Here is a 23,112-nt window from a genome sequence, read left to right as displayed (position 1 = left end):
CCCTCCTTTCCCTCCCTCCCTCCCTCTCTCCCTTCCTTTCCTCCTTGCTCTCCCTCCCTCCCTCTATTTCTCCCTCCCTTTTTTTCTTTCTTTCCTACCCCTCCTTCCTTCTTTCCTGTCTCCTTGCCTCCTCCCTTTTTCTTTCTCTCTCTGCTTAGATCTCTGTTTCAGAAGATCACAATGTAAAAGCAAATATTCGGAATCCATAGGGAGTGGATTTTTTTTTCCTTTAATGCTTCATTGATTTAGTCAATAAAATCAAAGTGTGAGGAATTGCCAAACATCGTTCTGTATGTGATTTAGTCAACTCTAGGCATAATACTTAATAATGATAATACAAATGTATTGACTGAACTGCTTTTCCATATTAATAAAAGGATTTTGTTTTTGATGCACTTTTCTTCACTCCCTATTTTGGAAATTACAATTATTTTTGCTGCAAATATGCTTTCTCTGTTGCTGAATTTGAGGTTACTTAATTTTTTATTTTAGATTTGTAAATTATATTTTCATAGTTATATTCTTATTTGATAAAATGTAGGCATATGCATCTATATTACATTTTACCTACTAGTAAGATGAAGTAAGATTTCAAAGGTAAAAAAGTAAGTTATTGGGAAATATCTATATAAAAGATATTGCTGCTAAAATACTTGGTTCACTAGCCTGGATTGATTTCTCTAATTTTAGTTTTTATAGATCCCTGATACTATATTAGCTTGCCTCACTAATGGGCTTTACTTGATCTTACACAGCACATGTTTGGGAGGGGGAAGAATTATTAGTATGTCATTTGTAAAGGCATAATTATATACCAGATACCAAATCTAACCTCTAACCTTAGATTGGGCATTTAAAAAATGAAATCGCATTGTTGATTTTTTTCAGTATGCAATACAATTTTGAATAGCATTTATTTATGTATTCCACTTGACCCAAAGGGTCATGCTTGAAAAAATTCATACATAAACAAATCAAAACATAATCAGATGCTTCTATCATCTAGTTATGTTAAGCTGTAAAGCAAAACTAACTGTAAGCTTTCATACTAGTGTTTGTTGTAACTAGTGCCCCTTTAAATGAAGGAATTGGTTGTTATTTTTCATAATCACTGACCTTCAGAAAATTTGTTTAAAACCACAGTTACTGGTAATCAGCAATTAAAGTTCTTTCTCAAGTGTGCTGCTTTAGAAAGTTAGTTATTATTGAACAAGTTATTACTGTATTTAAACAGTGACCTTTTTTTTTTTTTATAATTAGGAACATGTAAATTTCCATTTTGATAAGACTCTTGGTGGTGGTTGTCTGAGATTTAATTTTTTTTTTTGTTCTTTTTTTCTTTCGTAGGTGGAAAATTGTGGTCCTACATTAGTAGATTCTTAAATAGGAGCTCAGAAGAAAGCCTTGATATCCAGGAAGTCAAAAAGAATACTCTTGCTGAAGTTCACCTACAGCAGCCAACTCCTAGTCCTAAGGATAGCAGTAGCTTAGAGTCCAGAGAAAGTGATGGCGGCAGCATGCTCAAAGTCCTGCATTTGAAGACTAGTCTTACACCAAGTTCCCAAGAGGACAGTAGCAACCAGGAGGAAGATGGCCAAGACAGCTCTCCAAAATGGCCAGATTCTGGCTCAAGTTCAGAAGAAGAATGCACTACTAGTTACTTAACATTATGCAATGAATATGGGCAAGAAAAAATTGAACCCGGGTCCTTGAATGAGGAGCCTTTGATGAAGATGAAGGGAAACGGTGTTAGAACCAAAGATACAGGAAGCTTCCCAGCTCAGATTGCTCCTGGCAGCGACAACCTCAGCTCTCAGCTGACTTCTCAGGAACTAAAATTTTTCACCGAAGATGCCAATCGTGAAGTAGCTAGTTCACCAAGAATATCAGATTCTCTTAGTAGATCAAAGAATAGCCCTATGGCATTCTTTAGGATAGACAGTAAGGATAGCACTAATGAACTCCTTGGACTTGATTTTGGTGAAAAGTTACATAGCTTGAAGTCAGAACCCTTGAAGCCTTTTTTTGCCCTTCAAGATCAGGACAGCAGTTCTGGGAGTCTTGATGCTAGTGAAACTAGATTGGGGTTAAGAGCTCAGGACACCATCAGCAGGGGTTCAAATGACTCTGTCCCTGTTATTTCTTTTAAAGAGGCTGCTTTTGATGATGTAAGTAGTACTGACGAAGGAAGGCCTGATCTTCTTGTCAATCTTCCCGGTGTGTTGGAGCCAACAAAAGAAACTGCGCCCGAGGGGCCTGCTCAGTTGACACAGACTAATATAGGCATCTTAGAAAGTAAACTTTTAGAAGCTCCTGATGTTTTATGCCTCAATCTTAGCACAGAACCATGCCAAGGGCTGGAAGAAAAGGACACAGAGGCATCGAAGGATCCCTGTAATCACCAATTCCATAGGATAGAAGAAAAACACTATGCTCGGGAGGGGACTAGGGCATTACTTGTAGCTCCTGTTGATCAAACCAATTCAGGAAATCAGTCTTTGTTACTCGGTTCAGGTGCTGAGTTTCAAGGATTTGGAATGGTTGCTCCCACACTAACTACAAATAGCACAGAAGAAAACCTATTCCTTATTTCTAATCCAGTCTCAGGTGCTAATGAATACACTATAAACCCAGACACTTTAAAAAAAGAAGAAGTATTGCTGTTTGCAGATCGAGCCGAAGACCTTGGTAAAGAAGAGCCAACCCCTTCTTTATTCCAGCTAGACCCAAAAGACATTAAGGCTAAGGGTGACAGTGGATTAGCACTAGAAGGAGAGAAGGAAATACATCAGATTTTTGAGGACCTCGATAAAAAATTAGCACTAACCTCCAGGTTTTATATCCCAGAAGGCTGCATTCAAAGATGGGCAGCTGAAATGGTGGTAGCCCTTGATGCTTTACATAGAGAGGGAATTGTGTGCCGCGATTTGAACCCAAACAACATCTTATTGAATGATAGAGGTCAGGAACTTTTGCAAATGCATTTCTTTTTATTCGCTGTTGCTTCCAATTAACTGAGTAGGCGTTTTATCTTGTAATTAGTATCTTCATTTCCTGTCTAGAGCTTCATTATCAGTGCAGCAAATTCACCCCCAGTAATAGCTTCTAGTACTTAATGATGCCATTATTCTTAATGATACTGTTTTTAGCTACAAAAGGAGTAATTACAGTTCACTTCTGCAGAAAATGGAAGGGAAAAATGTTTTGATTTCTCCTGTCGTTTTGTTTTTAGGACACATTCAGCTAACGTATTTTAGCAGGTGGAGTGAGGTTGAAGATTCCTGTGACAGCGATGCCATAGAGAGAATGTACTGTGCCCCAGGTTAGAGCAATCACCTAAAATGTTTCACTTGAAAAGTATATTAGGGGAAGGGAGAAGAGTGAGAGGCCTGGGATGGGACCTCCGGGCTGGAGCAAAGGGCAGTGGCTCAGCATGGAGGGCAGAATTGCTATGAATCCAATAGCGGGTTGAATGTTTCCTGGGACCATTCATTCGTTGTGAATGTTCTTGGTACTATTACCAGCTGCCCTTGAAGTTTGACTGAATCTTTGGTTATACCATACCTTGTCCTCTGTCCCTGGTAGATGTTCTCAGCAGTCTCTTTTCTTATATCTGTTCACATTTGCCAGAATGGATTGGATTTTAATTTAAATCGGCCCAGGAGACTTGTTTTAATCACTTTTACATCAAAAGCAAATACTTATAAATTTGTGTAACCTTGGTATATATTGTATACAATTTAGAACTGTGCAAGAATGAGGGGGTTTGAACTAGATACTATTTAAAAATCCTCTTGGCCATAGTTCTAAAATTTTTCTCATTCCTTCTCATAGAAATTGTGTATTTACCAATTATTTTTTGTTTTGAATTTGTTCATTTAAAAAAAAGCAAAATTTGGGAGAGAAAAGCAAAAACTGAGATACTATTGAACTAGAAAATACGTAAGATTACTTATCTTTCTATTAATCACAAAATAAAGGCTTGACATGACTGAATTCCTTCAATAAAATACTTCAACTTCTTTTTCTTTATAAGGGACACTAGGAAATGCCTCATGCTCCTTTTAACATGTTGGTTTCATAGTAAATAGTAAAGAGAATAAAAATAGACAAGATGCTGGGCATTTTTTAAAAAAGCTGTAATACGTGATATAAATGATGTACCAACTTGATCTTTCAAAATGGTTATTTAAAGTTATTATAGTTTTTGTTTGAAATTTTTAGAGAACACAGATATTGTTGTTGTTGATATTTTAAATCCGCTTGGTTAGTCAAATATTTGCCATAAGTTTCTCCTGTCGGCCCTGTACTGTCCTCACTTTGAAAAATTAGAGATTTGTTTCTGGTGTGTTAAATCCTTTGTAAACATATTCAGAAGCTTAAGCACATGAATTGGCCTTCAGTTCCTGGTCCTTTCTACCTGTCATCAGTATAAATGGGCCATTTGGAATCCAAAGGTTCTCTACCTTTTACTCAGCATTGAACCTCTTTGGACTTCTTTGCTTGTCATCAGCAGTAGCCTTGAAAGGAAGCTCAAGCTGATAATACTGTAATGATTAGCACCATTATTGATCTTTCACTATAGAACAGTTATCAAGTAAAGTAGTGTTTACTTTCACAATGTTTTGTTGCAGTAACTTAACTGGAAAATATTGCGATATAAGTACAACTAAAAACTTGATGTCTTTAAGTGGAAATTTGTCAAGATCAACTCTGTATTTGAGAGCTAGCAAAACTTTTTAGTTCTATAAACAAATATTAGGGCAGTTTCATCATATCTGATGAGTAGTTTCTTTTTTTTTCTCCTTGTTTTCTCATCCTATCCCAAATTAATAGTTGGATAGTTATGCTTTCTGAAGACTACAGTACATTTTTTGGCCTTCCTGCAGTAGGTTGATACCGTCCTTTGAAATGTTGTTCATGTGATTCAGTTAATGAGAAAACAAAATCGCTTCATAATGAAAAGGACACCTTGATCAAATTACTTTCTTCAGCTTATTGTCTTGTTCTCATTCTCTCTCTGTCTCCTTCTTTCCTCTTTGTTTCTGTCTCTCACTTCCTTTCTCAAAATATGTATGCCTCCCCTCCTCCTTTTTTTTCTTATTTTGGCAAAGAATAATATTACAGGCAAAAATGCACATTAATATTATATAATAACTCTGTAATCATTACAAAGGAGTGGCAGGGACGTTCAGTTTGAGGTGTTTGTTTTGAGTGAAAACTGAGGAATTACCTGGTAGAATGAAATTTCCTGAAGCAGAGGGCTAATAGGACAATATATGTGGTGAAGTGTTCTTGAAGTTCCATAATTTCATTTTTATAGCGGACACAGCAGAGTTTTTAACTTTGTTTGATGTTTTTCATACAACCTCCATATCTTATCTACATTCAGCAGTAAGACCTGAGAAACTGTTCAGTGGTGTCTTTTGCCATTTTAGGAGATTATTTTACTGTTCATTTTCATACTTACAATGAATTGCAATTATGGACACTTTTTATTTAAAACAAAGCAATGCTGAGTTTTATAATGTGCCTTCAATACTGTGTAACTTTATAATGCATTTCATTCTGAGGATTTTCAAAAATGTCTGTTTTAAGACAAATCTCCCAAGAAATTACGTTTCTCATAATTCACCAGCAGGTGGCATTCTACCATTAATAGATTTTTGTTTTCCAATTCTTTGGCTGCTTTCCTTTCCCCAGCATTAGATAAAAGCTGTACACTGAAGAACGGGCTTTGTTGTAATTATTTGCATAACAAGAATTGTACTTTCAAGCTTTGTGAGTTTCAAAATTGTTCTAGTATCATTGTATACATTGGCTAATGTGGAAAGTCTCTCTCTACTCCTTGAATGGATTAACATCTTTTAAGTTAAGAGTGGAACAAATAAAAAAGTCAATGTGACTCAGAATTAGAGCCTAACATTTTAATTTGCTGAAACCACATTGTTGAAGAATTCCAAACATAAAATCCAATTTTGTTTTTTATATTACAAGGAAAAAAAGAAAATGTCTATCACTCTTTTATAAAGGGCTGACAGTACTGATGGCAAAGTGTTCCCCCCATAATGTAGTAACATTAAAACTATTAACAAATCATAAATCAGTATAGTATTTTGTCTTTTTATATATCTTTACTAAATGCCAAAAGATTTGAAAGTTTCCCCTAACCTTTACATCCTCATTGTTATTTTCTGAGTATTTCTAGAGCATTTCTAGAACAGCTGATGTTTGGTTAGAAAGTAAAGTTGTCACAAGATTATGATGAGAATGATTCACTTATGTTTAAACAGCCCTTTGCCCCTATAACCCCCCCACTCCTCATTCTCACTCTCTACCCCTTTTCCTCCTCCCTTCTGGGAATCCTTATCACATATTTGTCCTAAAAACATTATCCACCTGCCCTGTACTTTATAATATCAGCAATGTATCTTTTTATCTTCTGGTTAATGTGCCTTGGTATTTTGAGAAAATTTTCCAGTAACAGATTCGATTTACATGGACAGAAACTTGAGCAAATGCCAAACTAGCAGGGGGGCCATTATTCTGCTCTATAAATAAGTTTAAAAAAGAAACAAACACACAGAGAAACCTGTGAATCAACATGTTTTGGTCTAATTGGAGGAAAAAGCAAGATAGATAAATTTTGAAATGCAAATGATCACCTTCTGTTATTTAAGTATAATTTTTGCCAACTCTGTGATCTTAGATTTAGAAAAGTCATTGCCATTTGAACAATACAGCAATCACTTTTACACTGTCAAGGAGGCTGGATATTCACAAGTTTCTAAAAACTAAACAAAGAACTTTTTTAAAAAAGAAATATTGTCACTTTTTCTATACTTAAAAAAAATATTCCACCAAACAACAAAAAGACAAAAAAATCCACCAAGCTTTATCAGTCTACATCTGTGAAAAAGCCAGCACATAAATGACTGCAGCTGCAGCCTTATCAAGAGGGTCTGGAGCATACGAATTCACTGATCAAACCCAGCCCTGTTTTCAAAGTGGAAACCACTCCTTTTAGGTTTTCTTTGTGTCCTTAGATTATCTATTACAGTTCTCTAGAGAAGGTTTCATTTCTGTGTCATCATGTGTGGGTATATGGGGTCGCTTTCACACTGGGGCAACACAAAACCCTGGCCTGGCAGGGAGAGTAAAGGAAAGGCACTCCTTGTAGAAGTGACCCTGTGGATGTGGTAACACATGATTCCAGGATTAAGGATCCTAGAACCCTTTCCCACTATTCATTCAGAGGGATGACTGAATAGAAATGAAGATAAATTGGCTATTTCTGAGATAATAGCATCTTCAAATGGACTCCTTGGAACTCTTACGATTTTATTTCTATTTTTATTTATCTTACCATAGCTGGGAATTTTTAAGTGCTTAACCGACAGTAACTGTTCAGTTCTCACAATAGATAGGCATTCTTTGCTTTGGTTTTCTAAAGATTGTTTTCTAAGAGCAAAACTAAGATAAAAAGGCAATGGGTGGTGGAGGGGAAGTACTTTTTTTCCCCCTTACTACTGTTCTTCCCCCCCCCCCCCCTCCACTCTAAACAATCTGAATCTTGTACCATTAAAAAATAGTAGGAGAGTAGAAGGGCATATAATGTTAAGCCTTTTATAGTCAAAGTCTATGCTAGCCATGTTAAATACAGTCTGGGAAAGAGAGTAAGGTTGTACATCTCTCACAGTTTTCATGCTATTATAAAGCACTTAAACTCCTCTTTCTAGTCTTAAACAAGTTGATATGATCCCCTGTACCCCCATCAGTGTGTGTCCTTCACCTTCATTTTTCTACCCCATTATGAATCTTTGCAAATGTACCCTGTATATCTCCTGCTTGAAATTTAAATGGATATTTCCCATTGAAAGCTTTCTAGAATTAAGAATTTGCAGGTAAATGTCTGTTTAAATTGAAGAAGTCCAAAATGCTTCATACCACAACCTGATCTCCACGCTCCCAGATGTCAGATGACAGCTTCCCTCCCTTTCTTAGGCGATTTCACACTAGGAAGCAGCTCACAGCTGACTGTGGAAAGCACAACATGAAAAATGCTGAAAACTGTCCGCAAAATTGGGTTTTAGAGCATGACATTTATTTTGCTGACAGCTTTTCCTCTACCATCCTGTTTTACCAAATAATTTGTGAGTATATTTCTTTTAGATAATTTCCCTTGGTTCCTTTCCCCTCATCTCCTCCCCAACATGTGTGATATTAGATACTTGTATTTTAAGGATGATATTTAGTGTGATAGCTGTTCATTTAGTAATTAAGAACCAAGACAGAGATTATGAATCCCTTAAAATTTCATTGAATTGGTGTGGAGTTGCATTATTTACATTTCTGGAAGTTAGAAAAATTGGATTCTAGTTCTGTCTTTGCCACAGGCTCATTGAATGACCATGGGGCAAGTCATTTAGTTTTTCTGTCTATAAAATGGATGTGATATAGTTAAATGATGGCACTAAAGGGTTAGATAATTTAGCATCTTTCTTCTTAAAGTCCAAAGTCCATGGTCACCTTATTATTCTCCTACGATATTGTCCCCAAGAGTACAAATAATGATTCCTGATACCACTGTGCTCAAAAAGAGATCAATTAAGATGGTAGAAGGAATGTTAAATTAAATTAAAAGACAGTAGAGTATGAGAATTTAGAGATAAAAAGTAATTTAACCAAACATGAGGCAACTAACTTCAGGTATTAGGAAAATAAGGAAAAAGCAAAAAGGTTATTTTGGAATGATACAGGTATGGCTAGCATGTGTAGCATGTCAGCATAGTTAAGTATTAAAAACAGGAAAGGAAGAAGAAAAAAAGTAAAGGGGAACTACAGAAAACATGTGAAAGAGAGAAGATATTTGTTGTTAATGTTGAAATTTTATCTTTCATAAAAGAACTCTTGTTTAGGCTAAGCTTAAGTAAAACTCAGGAGTAGATCTGCCATACCCACTTGTGTGGTTTGTTGTTTTGTTTTGTTTTGTTTTGTTTTCTAAGTTATTAGTAAGTCAGTTTTTTCTACTCATTTCTTGTCTCCCCTTCCCATTTTATTTTATAAAACTTAGCAGTTTCTTGATTTCCACTTAAACTCTGTAGGAAAACATAGTTTTCAAATAAATCACTTATCAAAGAATCTGTGGGCTTTCTGTTTTTGGCAACTTTAAGATTCTCTAGTAAAATGAAGACTTTGTTGAAGGAACTTCATCATTTAACCTGCAGTTTTAGAACTAGATGTGGCTTACTATTAGAGCACATCTAGCAGGAGAAGGGGGTGTCCATTTAAATTCCAAGCCTTATTTTATCTGGCCAATTACTAAAGAAGTTTTTCCTCTTTTATATCAGATCCAGGAGTTTGAGTTCCCTCTAGTTGGACAGTGAATATTATACAGGACTCAGTAGTCTATATTCCAGAATGTGTCCTCTAATCACCTACCTTGAAAGAGAAGTTCCCTAATCTAACATTAACTTTGCACCAAGTTAGTCAGCTATCTGTAATGAAGCAAATACTCCTCTCAGTTCCTGACTTTCCCATTTATTTTATACTCTTCCCAGGTAGGCACAGAGTCTTAGTGGTTTCAAATAGTAGAAATGAAATAGAAATTTGTTCCAGAGCATTATATTGATGTGTCATAACAGCCTACCCCAAGAATCCCTAAGAATATTATCTCTTTAACTGTAGGTAGGAGAAAATTTACTCCAAGGCATCTTTCATGTCTGAATGACTTTTAATATTCCTTGGGCTGGTGTCGTCAGGGTTAACTCAGTATGTGAACTCTGAATGCTTTCCTTTAAGGGAGACAGAAGTAAGGCACCTTTGTTCATTTTCATAATATTATCACCTGACACTTTTAGGGGAAGTTTGCTTCAACACTAGATTGTTAGGGGAAGAAAGATTTAATCCTTTCTATTTACTGTAAAGCTTTTTCTTTAAGAGCTAAGAAGAATTCCTTCATTCAAAAGAGGAACAGGGGAATAGATACTTGTAGCTTTAAATAATCGCTTCAGTGTGAAGCTTCCTACTTTTCAGACCTAAGCTGATCTTGGAAGATAGTGAACTTGCTTCACAGCTTTATTGCCTTAAAAAAAAATAGTAAAGTATCTCCTGCTACTGATATTTAACAAGAAAAATGCAAAGTGCTGAGTCTTAAACACTTGGTTACACTCATTGATGAGATGTAGTACTTACTATGTGTACCTTGTGAGATCTTGTCCGTTATAATCTTTGTGGAATAATTGGTGTTGACTTCTTTTATCTACTTCTTTACAAATGCTTTTAAATATTAACATAAGATAAAATGCTAAGGTTTAAAAAAAATGATGACTGTAAAGTAAATAGAATTCCTAAAGCTGACATACAGGCGCTGTGTATGTAGAACTTTCTGTGTGACCTGTTTGGGGGAGAGAGAAGGAGGGAGGGAGAGAGAGAAAGGAAAAGGATATGCTTCTTGTTTTCACCTTTTTCTTTTAGTATGTTTTTCATCAGTCATCTTTAATGGTTTTAGTTGGATAATACTCTGACATCTGATGGCTCTTCAGAATGGAGTTGTCATATGATCAATGGAAAATGGTGCGTGATTTTTTTTTTTTCCACTAAAAATTTAGACTAAGGAAGAGAGAGACAGTACAGAACTCAGAATTATCATTATAGCCAGTCAACCAAAAATAATATGGTAGTTATCTTGTTTTTTATTTAATCTCACAAGAAATCTGTGTCCTAATGGTGCCTACAGAATTCTATGAACAAGTGATTTTTATTTTTGAGATACCAGATCAAACTAAATAAGACTTTTGTTTCAAACTGTATAGTTCATTTCAAGAGAGTTCAAAACCAGGATACCAGGTTCATATTGACGACTAGAAACTTAAAGCTGATCAGTGAAAAGAAATCAAAAACTTTGTGAGATAAAATCAACCTGAACCAGACTGGCATATACTCTGTTTTAATTCCCAAATTTCAGGGAACTAAAGTCCAGGAACTTTCTTGTACATGTAGAGGAAAAAAAAATTCACCCCCAAGTTATCTAATCATAAGATGAGTTTGCTACATGAGCCATTCTACTGGGATCCCAGAAGAGTAAAGGAAATGGATCTAGTTAGAGCATAGCAGTTCTTCCCACCTTCTTTGAAAGAGGAGAGCTGGTAGTTACTGATGACCATGCCTTCCCCTCCCCTCCCTAAAAAAAAAAATTTAGTTGATGCCTTTTGTTTTCATATCTCATTCATTTTTGGAAATCTCTTATTTTCCTTTCCCTCCATTTTAACCATTTCTTTGTAATAAAGAAAAACAATTGAACAGAAACAGTATTATAGTATCCATCTCTGAAAACATTCTGTCCTACTTCTCTGAGATCATTAATGGATTTCCTATTATTTGGAATTCGACTTATTTTTCATGAACATTTCATTTACATATAGTAATGTATTTATCTATCTTTGATTTTGCTTATCTGTATCTAGTCATACAGATCTTTACATGTTTTGTTGAATTTTTTTTACCACTTAAGAAAGAAACTATGGTATGATTAATAAATAGAGAGCTTTACTTTAAATCATGAAGACCTTAATTTGAATCCTTTCCCAGACACTTAGTAGCTGTGTGACCTTGGGCAAATTACCTAATGCCTCTCTGCTTTGGCTTCATCAGCTGTAAAATGGGGATAATAATCATATCACTGACTTCATAGGGTCAAAGTGAGGAGCAAATGAGATATATAAAGCACTTCACAAAACTTTGGAATGCTAATATAAACATGAGGATTATTCTACATTCCATTACATTCTTATACAACACATTTTTGGAGCTATTTTCCAGTCAATTGGCTTTTTTCCCCCTAGATCTTTGCTATCATAAAGAGTACTGCCGAATATGTGACATTTATTGGACTTTTTTTTTTTTCTGTGTTTGGTGTCTTTGAGATATATACTTATTAATGGAGTTGGTATGGATAGTTTTACTTTTCATAATTATTGGTATCTGGAATGGTTTAACCAATTCTTACTTCTACCGGCAGTATTGGAGTCATATACTTTTCTTCTTTCATCTTTACAAACATTGACCATTCTTATTTTATGTTATTTTTACTGGTTTGAAGGGTTTGAGATAACACCTAAAAGAGTTTTAGTTTGTTTTAATTTACATTATTATTAATGATTTGTAGTATGTTTTCATTTAGTTATTTCTAGGTTGAAATTCTTTTTTTAAAAAATTGTATATATCTTTTGGATATTAGGAATGAGGGCATTTTGATGTTTATGACTTTTTTTCCCTATAATGCTATAATTTGTGTCGCTAGCCTATATAGCACATATGTTCAAATCTTGATCTTGATTTCTGTGCTTCTGTACACTAAGTGTACTCAAGAGACGATATGAACCTTTAAACACTTCATAATGTCTTTACAAAGTTGCACAGTATCTAAGTGGTCAGGGGAGTGTTTGAATCGAGCACACAAAAACGCATTTCAAGAATATTGTATACTGTTGAATAGATGTCATCATTTTCTATGATCAAGGAGAAAAAACAATTCTTTCCACTTTAGGAATAAGAGCCCCAAACTAGCTTATATGTAACCATTACAGAAGGACATGAATAGACAAGAGAAGATAAAGAAGCTTTATGCTCTAGTTGAAATAATAGCAAGGGAATTAAGAATCTGCCTGGAGGTTCTTTTGAGGCCTGAAATGAGTCTTCTCTGCCATTTACCTCATTTGTAGCATAGGATCTTAACAAAACTATATTCCATTTTAAAAACAAATTTTTAATCTCTCAACTTTAATAACTTAGATTGTAAAAGCTATAGAAAATTGTATAAGTAACAATTAAAAGACAAATCATATTTTCCTCTCTTTGCTGTAGGATACAAAATTTTAAAAAAATCAGAGCCTATCCCTGGCTATGAAGACTACTTTTTTTCTGTCTCAGGAAGAACACGAGTGCTGTGCTATGATATCTTTTCCCAAAATTTAATGACTTTTTTGGAAACCCAGAAGGGTCTGGGTTTAAGTCTCTAGGCTGTACTATATATTACACATTAGCCATATGGTCCTGGGCAACTTATTTAAGCTCTTTCTTTGAGCCTCATCTCCTTCTTCTGTTAGATTAGGAGATACTTGTACTGTCTTGCAGCAAGGAAGCTGGTTTGCAAACTGTGAAAGACTACATAAATGCAAGCTGTTTTACCATTTTGCTTTTATGTGTCACTTACATAATTACCTATCTAAAATCTACATTATTAAAATTTTAAAATAATCATATTTTATGCTGACTTTGGATACATTTCTCAGGATGTCATTAGGATATCAGGAGTATTCATGAGGGATAAACTGTTATTTCTTGCAATGTTTAAGTGGAAGGTGCAATAGAAATAGAAGATGGTGAACTGTTAATGTTCATAGCCAGCCTATTTAAGATTGACATAAAAGTGAAAAATATCAAATTAGAAAACAGAATTTGGTTTGCTCTAACATTACTAGGATTCCATTGCTGAATAGTTGTGTTTGTAGAATGGTCAGTCGCTGGGCTAATGAAAGGCATTTTTCACTCTTCTTCGTTCCCCAAATTTAGTTTGATATATTGCTGGACACATACATACAAAAGCGCTTTCTTCTGTGTTTCTTTTCTTTTTTTGCTCTTCAGTCATCAGCTGTAGTAGAAGACTAATGCTTTGCTCCTGCATAGAAAATCTTTATACACAGCAAGGGCTAGGGAGAGAAATTGACTAGGATTTTGTAATTCGAGTCCCTTTCAATTAGCAACAGATGCTGCAGGGAAAGGCTGTCTATGGAGGAACACAGTACTAATGTTCTCGTGCCCTAGGTGAAACAGAAATTTTCAATGCAGAAAAAAAGGTTGTGGGTTTTTCCATGGTCCAGGTATGTCATTAATGAATTGATCTGATGTGTGCTTTCCTTGCCCCATCTCTCCTTACCTGAGAAATATACAGACCGAGTTCCTTGCAAGAATGTTGCCAAAATTCTCCACCATTTATAATGGTGATTTAATATTTATTGAACACTCCTAGTAGGCATGAAAAACTCAGTCATGCTGTTCCTTTTCGATTTGACTCTATGAAAGTGAGTGTGGTGCCAAATTTTAGGGAGTCAAAGAAATTGGCACAGTTACAACCCCTTTGTCCTTTCTTAGTTCTTATGGATCAGTCCCCATTTGTTACTTAAATTTCTTTTGTCAGAGACAATTAAAAATTTCTGAGGACAAATATTTAGCATCATATTTATTCTGATGATTAAAAAGAAAGCACATATATCCTTTGGCATTCTTTACTGGACAAGCATCCATCCTTTCAAAATATTTGATAAGCTGTGGCTTCTAAACTTTCACATAATATTGATATTCTGATAAGTGCTGAATTATTGATGTGACATTATAAAGTCTATTAATGTCTATATAGCATATTAAATAAATTACCCCCCTTAAATTCAAGGGATATTAACAACAAATGTTGGCTTAGTATTGATTTTTATATGACTTTTTAAAAGCAGTTTTTTATTGCTATATTTGAAGGGTGAAAAGGATCAAGGATCATAGCAGAAAAAGAGGGAATGGTTGAGGAAATATATAGGAGAATTACACATATTATTTTGTAAATTAAAAAAATAATTTCTCTAACATCTTCTAAAAAATTACAAACAAATTTCAGGAATAAGCAATGTTCCTCACTTTCTTTTGGAAGGAAAGTAAAAGCAACAGAATTTGGTGCCAAAGGAGATTGTGGAACTTCTGTAGATTTTTAGGAACAGCAATATTAATAGTAGAAGCTAGATATCTGGAGAAGGCAGGGCAACAGATTAGATAAGTGATGTAAAACTTAAATTAAAAGAGTAGTCAATAAAACATATAGGATATCAGCATCAGCACATCGTCTTAGAAAACCATATATTAATATTGTCTATTCCATTGCATTTTTATTTATTTTGGTGAATATTCCCCTGTTATGTTTTAATCTAGTTGTCATTTGGAAGTATTGAGTGGCTTTGATACCTTTGGGATTAGACAGTTTCTGTAGGTTTCTTTTCACTCCAGTGCTGATTACTTAGCAAACAAACATCAGATATCAGATTTAAGAGAAATACTCATGCATCTCACTGATTCCATCACAGATCTAACCCTTGGAACTGTAGATCCCTCCTGTTTTGAAAATGCAAAGATTTTAGCCAGTTAATTTTTTTTTTTTTTTTTGGCAAAAGAAAGTCCTGAATTAGGTTTTGATGCCAAGATAATTGCATAGAAGGCAAAGATAGTCAACTTTTTACATTGCACATATATTCAAATCTTGATCTTGATTTCTATGCTTTTATTATGTCTTTTCATTTTGCTTTACAGTTTTCAGTGTCATTTCAGTTTTGTCTTTGGGCACATGTATATAAGAGAAAGCGTATGTGATCCTTCCCTTCCCCATTTAGTTAATGTAGTCTCAGAAGAGCCAGAATGTAATCCTGTGGCATAAAGCAGACATCAAGGAGTTTTTCTATAACCTCATGAAGTATGAAGAAGTACCTTTAATCTGAGAATATTACAGGGCCTGGACCATTGGATCAAAGCAACTGACACCATATAAAAATGTGATTGACTGAGAGAATAAATTGAGACCGATGAGAATTAGAAGTTGTTTTGGAAAAGTCAACCTTTCTTGTCCCAGAGGCAGCAAGGGTTGCGTCCTTCTTATCCTATTATCCTAGCATTGGTCATGTCACTGACATGGAGGAATATTTGGAAGACTATTTGGAAGGGTAAAGTAATAGTAGAAGATAAAAAAAATAATTCATGCATCAAGACAGATTAGACTCAATTACTTCTAAATCTTGTCCAAATATGAGCATTCTGTAAAATATGACCACTTCAGTATCTGAACAGTTTCTTCAAGGTATAGAAATACAGTAGTTACCTTTCCCTTTAACACCTATCTGTATGGCTTTCAGATCTGTGAGTCAGGAAGAGAGATGATACAGACATTGTAATTTTGAGTTGCTCTAATTTTTCTTGGATTTTTAGACCAAGACATAATGGAGAAGTTAGCACAGGAAGGAAGAACAAGTGATACTTGTTCCTCTCTCTACTGTTCCTCACACCCTGTCTAACTATAGGTGGCAACTATTCCACTGTCAAATTAACCTGTATTAAGATAAAGTAAAATATGGTTTTGAGACTTTCTGAAACTTTTACTTAATCTTAAAGTGCGATTAACACTCATTCATAGGGAGGAATTATGAATCCAATTCTTGAGAGAAAATCTACTTATTCTGTGTTTTTACTAACCCTGAAACTTATGTACTCCTAGTTTATGTAATAGTTCTGTGGCATATAGAAATGAGTAAAACAAAACACATTTTATTGTACAAAATACCTTGTGTTTTATTTTAAAATTTACTCCCATGTAAAATTTCAAAGCTTGCTGTTGGTATCTGAATCATTAGTGTGAATTAATGAAATTCTCCTATATAACTACAATTTCTCACATTGGAAATTCTTTTTTGGACAATGTTAAAATGAAAGTTCTGGAATTTGACTCATATGTTACCACACAGCTGGTGTCCTTAAAAGAATTTTGGATGACTCAAAATCTGGTGCTGGAACTGACTGGTTCTTTCTTTGCTACATATTAAAAGATGATACTGGTTAGGATTTGTGACATTGATTCATTGTCATCAGGTGATTAGTCTCTAAGTAGGAGGAAACTAGTAGGGTATAAAAAAAGTGAAGGAGGAGTAAAAGGTAAAGGAATGACAACTTATGTTGATGGTTATATAACCATGTCTTTTAAATACTTCATTAGGGCAGCAGCAGGGGATGTGAGATAACACTGTCTTTTCTGGCCAACTAGTTGGTTGAAAGTGAGACCTCTTGAATTAAAGGTGATTTTTAAAAACTCAAGCTTTTTTGACATTACTATTTTTTTCTGTTTAGGGAGAGTAATTTCCTTTTCTTTGTGAGTTATTTATTTAGAAATCATTTTGTTTACCATTATGGCTGATTCTTAAAGATGTTTCCTTTTAGGACACTTCAGATATAAACCGTAGGACTTAAGGAAATGAATAGAAATCGAGGTTCAATAAAATGAATTTTATTGGTAATGGACAAGAGAGCAGTAACAGAATTTGCTATTTCTAGTTATTCAGTAATAAAATAGAAAATGATTTCTATCTTTTTCAAGGTTTAAAAAATATTTTTTGAAAGAAAGCTTTCAATATTTTTAAGTAGTCCTGAATACTGTATATATGGTGTATTTTTTTTTTTTAATCATTCTTCACTTTTGATCCCAGAGAAAGATGCCCAACTGTTCACCTGGTGTTATAGTCTGTTTCATAGCAACTGCCACGCGGGTATGTATTAATCAGTGTTCTTGGCTTATGCTTGAAATCTTTTTGTACGTGTTTTGCCAGAGAAGCATTTTTAATGCAGCCATTGCAGTTTTGACAGTCAAAAGAATTTCGTGTCTTTCCTACCCGCATTGTACGTGCGCAGTCTTAAGAGTATGCCTCTGTGAGACTTTTTTTTTTTTTAATTCAGAATCATAGAACTTGACAGGATGTTTAAAGACCCTCTTGACTGCCCCCTTACTTTTATGCAGTGCCACACACACAGAGACCAGAGTCTCTTCAGTTGTAAAAAGGCCAGAGAAGAAATTTATCAAGTCATTCTCCACCTCTGTCACCCACCTTCTATTTTATGACCATCACTGTTAGAAAGTTTTTCCATGGATCTCTCACCTAAATCCTTTCTGCTATAACTTGGGCTCTTGTTCTCTTCATTGAAGATATTGAACAGCTGATCACTACACTTTGTAAAATAACCTTTCTTGTACTCAAAGTCTATACTGTATTTTAGATTCAAATCAGCATTAATGAATGCCTTCTGTTTGTAATAATATTATGTTGCTAGGAATTAATCTCATTTTTCAGAAACTTGTTTCAAGAATTTTAAGATGTACTCTAAGGAAAAGAGAGTTCATTCAGTAAATATTTGTCAGGATCTATGGTATATTTTAAAAATCTGCCTCTTTGTAATAATTGATGCACAATTAAAGATGAGTTTAAAAGACCATTTAGAAAGGTAATCTTATTTTTGGTTCAGCTTGATTTAGATTTTGGAAAATATTTTGTAAATATTAATGAGCTGAATAATGTTATTGTTAATATTAGTCATCACCCATTTTAGATTTCAGGTATAACAAGAGGAGTAATTAATACCTGAGCATGCTATTTTATGATCCAAAAAAAGAATAAAGAAAAAAAGAAAAGCTAAGGGTATTTGATGGGGTAAGAAAGCAGGGAAATAGGGAAAAACAAGTAGAAGTAGGGAAAGAGAAGTCTTACATAGCTGAATTCCCATAACAGTCATTTTAAGGGTGCCATTCACTACTTGAAATTGTAAAGATCAGAATAAGAAATGGAGACTTGAATGAGCTCTGGTCCCAGATCCGTTGAGTCTCACAGACTCCCTTTTGTGATCCTGAAGAACCTGTTAACATTTCAGTCTGCAGCTTTTCTTCACACTGGGACATCAAGGCATTGTGTTGGGTCATACTTTGGAAGCATTATATGTGTATTATATATATTGTACTCAGTAAAGAACACAGTAGAACACAACTGTCAAGGTGTTTGAATCTTAAATTCATCATTTAGAAATCAAGGTCACAAAATCTATAGAATGAAGAAAACTTCAAGATAATGTGTATAGGGGAGTGCTGCCTTCCGTATTTGAAAATTGAGGCCATAGTTTATAATCAGACTTTTTTTTTAATGTTCAGTGATGGGGTTACAGGCTGCTTTTCTCTTTTTTCCTTTCTTTTCTTTCTTTTTTCTTTCTTTTTTTTTTTTTTAAAGCTTTTGTGGAAGACAATTTACTCCAAAGATAGAATAAGAACAGAAGTATAAACTTCATTTTAGCCATTCCCCTGTTAATCAGTTAGGTAGACAGGGAAAAAGAAAAGTGAAACTAAAAATGTGTTCCTACTTGTAAGATTGACTTTTTTCTTTAAAATGTTTACTGTTATTTATTTACACTTAAGAACCATTAGTTTTCCTCTCTTGCTTGTGAATTCAGTGAATTAGTCTAATTAGGCTTGTACAACAGCTAGATGGTATATTCCACAGAGCATGAGCCTGAAGTCAAAAAGACCTGAATTCAAATGTGGCCTCAGACACTATTTGTGTGACCCTGAGCAGGTCACTTAACTTTTTTTACCTGTTTTCTCATCTGTAAAAATGAAGTGGAGAAGGAAAAGCAAGCTTCTTCAATATTTGCCAAAACCAACCAACCAACTATCCAACCAAATCAAATGGGGTCATGAAGAGTTGGACACGACAACTGAACAATAACAAAATTAGGTACATTAACCAAAAAGGCTAATGTGATGTTAGACAGCATTAATAGAAAAAAAAAATCATGTCTAGAACAATTGAAATGATCTTCTATGGTCTGGCCTATTTAGCTCATGTCTGTCATATTCACTTTTATGCACTGCATAAAAGTAACTGAAGCAAAGGAAGACAACTTAAGATTTTGAATAGACTAAAAATCTTGTTTCAGTGAAGATAAGTTGAAGGAACTGGGAATCTTCAGCCTGGAGAAAAGAATAATTAGAAAAGGCCTGGTATCTGCAGGAATATTATTCAGGTAGTAAAATACCTAGAACTTGAAGTTAGGGAGAATAGTTAGGTGATTTTTTTGCAGTATCGATGGGCCTGACCTATTGTGTAAAAATAATCTATCCAAATAATGACTTATTACTGCCTTCTCTGTCCTCATCCTTACATCTGACATAATACTCTTCTGACTTTCAAAAAACTTAATGGTTTTAGGTGAAGATATCACAACCTTATTCCAGAATATTTATTGCAGCGTTTTTTGTTTTTAAGTGAAAACTGGGAACAAAGTGGATACTCATGATTGAGAAATTGCTTTAAAAATAGCATTTGAATGTGATGGAATATTATTATGCCACAAGAAACAAAAAATATAAGAATTCTAAGAAACAAAAGAAGATTTATATGTATTGACATAGTAGGAATTAAGCAAAACCAGGAGAATGATATTCACCATAATTATAATAGTATAATTGAAAAGAATCCTGAAATGAAGATGAAGGTTGAATAATTGTAATGATCATTCTTGACCCCAGAGAAGAAGTGAACATGAACCTTTGTGTTTTTTGGTATTAGATGCATTGTTTGCTGCTATACATAGTCACTGTTAGTATTACACTATTAGTTTCTTTGTTACAAGAGGGCTCATTAGGAGTAGGTAGGGATGGATGGGGAGGAAAGAAGTTATATCTAGATGTGTCTTTATTTATTTTAATAATTATAACTTTTTATTGACAGAACCCATACCTGGGTAATTTTTTACAACATTATCTCTTGCACTCATTTCCAACTTTTCCCCTCCCTCCCTTCACCCCCTCCCCCAGATGGCAAGCAGCCCTATACATGTTAAATATTAGACGTGTCTTTAATGAAAAAATAAAAGGCATTATTAAGAGGCAGAGATGATACTTAAGAATAAGGAATAATTTTTGGTAGTTTACTACGGAAATAGATTCTACTTTTCATATTGCTGATTTTTTCATAGTTCATTGTTATACTGTTTGAAATCCAATCAGGTAGAAATCAATTTGGATAGAAAGCAATAAGATTAATAATTTATGTTTATGTGATCCTTTAAGGTTTACAAACACTTCATTGTTTAGAAATAGGTAATTCGATTTATTTCTGAGTTAGATCTGTGCTCTCCTAAGTGGTGACATGCCTTCTGTTGGTGCAGACTGCAAACTGTTCATGTATTTGCGTCAGTGTGTTTCTTGCCTTGCATAAAAGATCTACCCACCAGGCTGTAATTCCTTTGAATTACTTTAGTGTTTCACTAGTTCAAAACGTGGACTTTATATTAGTACTTGTCCTAATGGAATCTTTTGCCTGTAGGACAACACTGATAATGTGTTGTAACTTTTTATCTACTATATATCTTTTAGTTGCTCTTCAGTTCATTTGCAGTTCTTCCTGTCCTAATTATACAGGTAAAGAATTAAGATGTCAAAATTTCTGTAAAAGTACAGGAACTTTTACAAGAATCATGAAACTATATTTGTGTGAATTTATTTCATCATAGAATCTTTTGGAAGGAACCTCAGAGGCCATTTAGTTCAAATTGATCTTTAATAAGAATTCTTTCTACAACTTGTCTACAGGTGGACATTCATCCTTTTCTTGAAGAACACCAATGAAAGGAAATCTGTTACCTCTCCAGGTGGTCTGTTCCACTGGTGATACCTTTAACTGTAAGGGAGAGGTTTTTTCCTTTCTAATAACAGATTTAAATTGACCTCTTTGTAGCTTACATTGATTGATCCTAGTTCTCTCTGCAGGAGCCAGGAACATTTCTTTCAAGACATAACATTCCTTCAGATTGCCTGAAGGACATTTATCCTTTCTAAGTCTTTTTATCTAGGCTGTATCTTCCATTTTTTACATAAGCTTCATATGGCCTAACCTCTAGGGCCTTCCCAGTCATGACTGTCTTCCTTTGAACACTTTAACTTTTCAGTGTATTCCTAAAATGTGGTATTCATATTTCATCACAGTGTTCCAGATTGTCCAAAGCAGAGTACAATGGTACTGCCATCTCCTTACTTCTGGAAATTATTTCTCTTGATATAGACTTAGATTGCCACTGCTGCTGCTGTCACTATTACTTCTTTCTCTTCTTTTTTTCTACTTTTTTCTCTCCTCTTCCTCCTCTTCTTACTCTTCCTCCTCTTCTCTCTTTCTCTTTCTTGTTCTCTTCTTTCCTTGCCCCTCCATTTTGAGGTTATAGGCCATTAAACTTCTTAGACAAGTTTTGCTATCTAGCTATACCTTTGTAAGATGGCAATATGTTATAGATTAGGATCCTGACCATCATTAATTATTTTGTTTCTATGGAAAAATGAACCCAAGTTCCCAACAAACGAACACTTAGAATGCAAGTCATTTATAGTTTGAAAATAAAAAAAATAGTATTGTGGTAATGGAAACTTAAGGGAAGGACGTAATGGGAGAGACATTATATAGGAAAAATGTTATTGGCTAATTGGATAGTGGTATGAAAATGACTTTACTTTTAAGCCTAGGCTGAAAGCAAGATGTTTGGAATTTGGAGAATAGGAATGAGGCAAGAATAAAAAGTTAAGTCTTAGACTCATCAGATCATTAAAAATAACATATAATCAAAAATCAACCAAACAAAATAATCTTAAGGTCTTTTGAATACTTATGAGAAATCTTACTAGGAGATCCTTACCAATTACCTATGTTAACAAGGGGTAGGATCATCTTGCTTAATTTTAATCTACAAATAATCTTAAAGTTAGCCACTAGTTTCAATAGTACTTAAAATGGATCTATGACTTTTCTCCTAAAACAGTGAAGGTGTCAACTCTTCTACACTTTCTTGGGTTATATGTTTCTTGCCAGTGTTCCCACATACTCACCAAAGAACCTCTTTGCAATGTTCTGTTATGATTACCAATGTAAAACCTAAACTATTCACCTGTAATCCTAACGAATCAGTGCATGATAGATCCACCTCCTTTTCCAATCATAGCTTTTGTTGTTGTTCTTGTGTTGCAGTCATTGTTAATAATATGCTTTAGCCTTACACTCATGAAACACCTCTCACATTTTTGGTTATTCACAGTTTTGCTTTTTGGAGATTGTCATTTTATAATCCTTAGCTACCTATCTAGTATCATTGGAAGAATAATATTTTTAGAAAGATGGATTCATGTTGGGGAACAGCTCTGGTTAATTGAAAATGTTGTATATTCTTCCAAAATTCAATCCAGCCCTTTTTCTTTCTTTTTGGGTTCCACTCACCATCTCTCTGTAGTACCTGTCCAAGATAGTTTATGGATCAGTAAACTCAAAAGAATATTCATCCAACTGCATATTCTGTTCAGGATAATATACTTTTTTCCTCTGCTTGGATTCTTGTGTTTATGGTTAGACTTAACCTCATGACTTCCATTGAAGAAGTCTTGGCATAATATAATCCACAAAAAAGAATAAGGTTTGATCATCTATGGAGGGTTTCTCTTCCATTTAGATTTTA

General features: G+C 34.4%; 1 protein-coding gene across 2 annotated transcripts in view; it reads left to right on the top strand.

Annotated features, from left to right (window-relative positions):
* RPS6KC1 (ribosomal protein S6 kinase C1) overlaps positions 1 to 23,112 on the top strand; it is a 213,771-nt gene that overhangs the window by 168,750 nt on the left and 21,909 nt on the right. For both annotated transcript variants that reach the window (XM_051998401.1, XM_051998400.1), the window contains exons 12-13: positions 1,348 to 2,961; positions 3,233 to 3,322. In XM_051998401.1, coding sequence (XP_051854361.1) covers positions 1,348 to 2,961; positions 3,233 to 3,322 — 1,704 coding nt within the window. The remainder of the gene's footprint in view (positions 1 to 1,347; positions 2,962 to 3,232; positions 3,323 to 23,112) is intronic.

Source organism: Antechinus flavipes, chromosome 4, assembly GCF_016432865.1.
Source record: "Antechinus flavipes isolate AdamAnt ecotype Samford, QLD, Australia chromosome 4, AdamAnt_v2, whole genome shotgun sequence".
Taxonomy (NCBI): Eukaryota; Metazoa; Chordata; class Mammalia; order Dasyuromorphia; family Dasyuridae; genus Antechinus; species Antechinus flavipes.
This window is presented reverse-complemented; position numbering and strand designations above follow the sequence as displayed.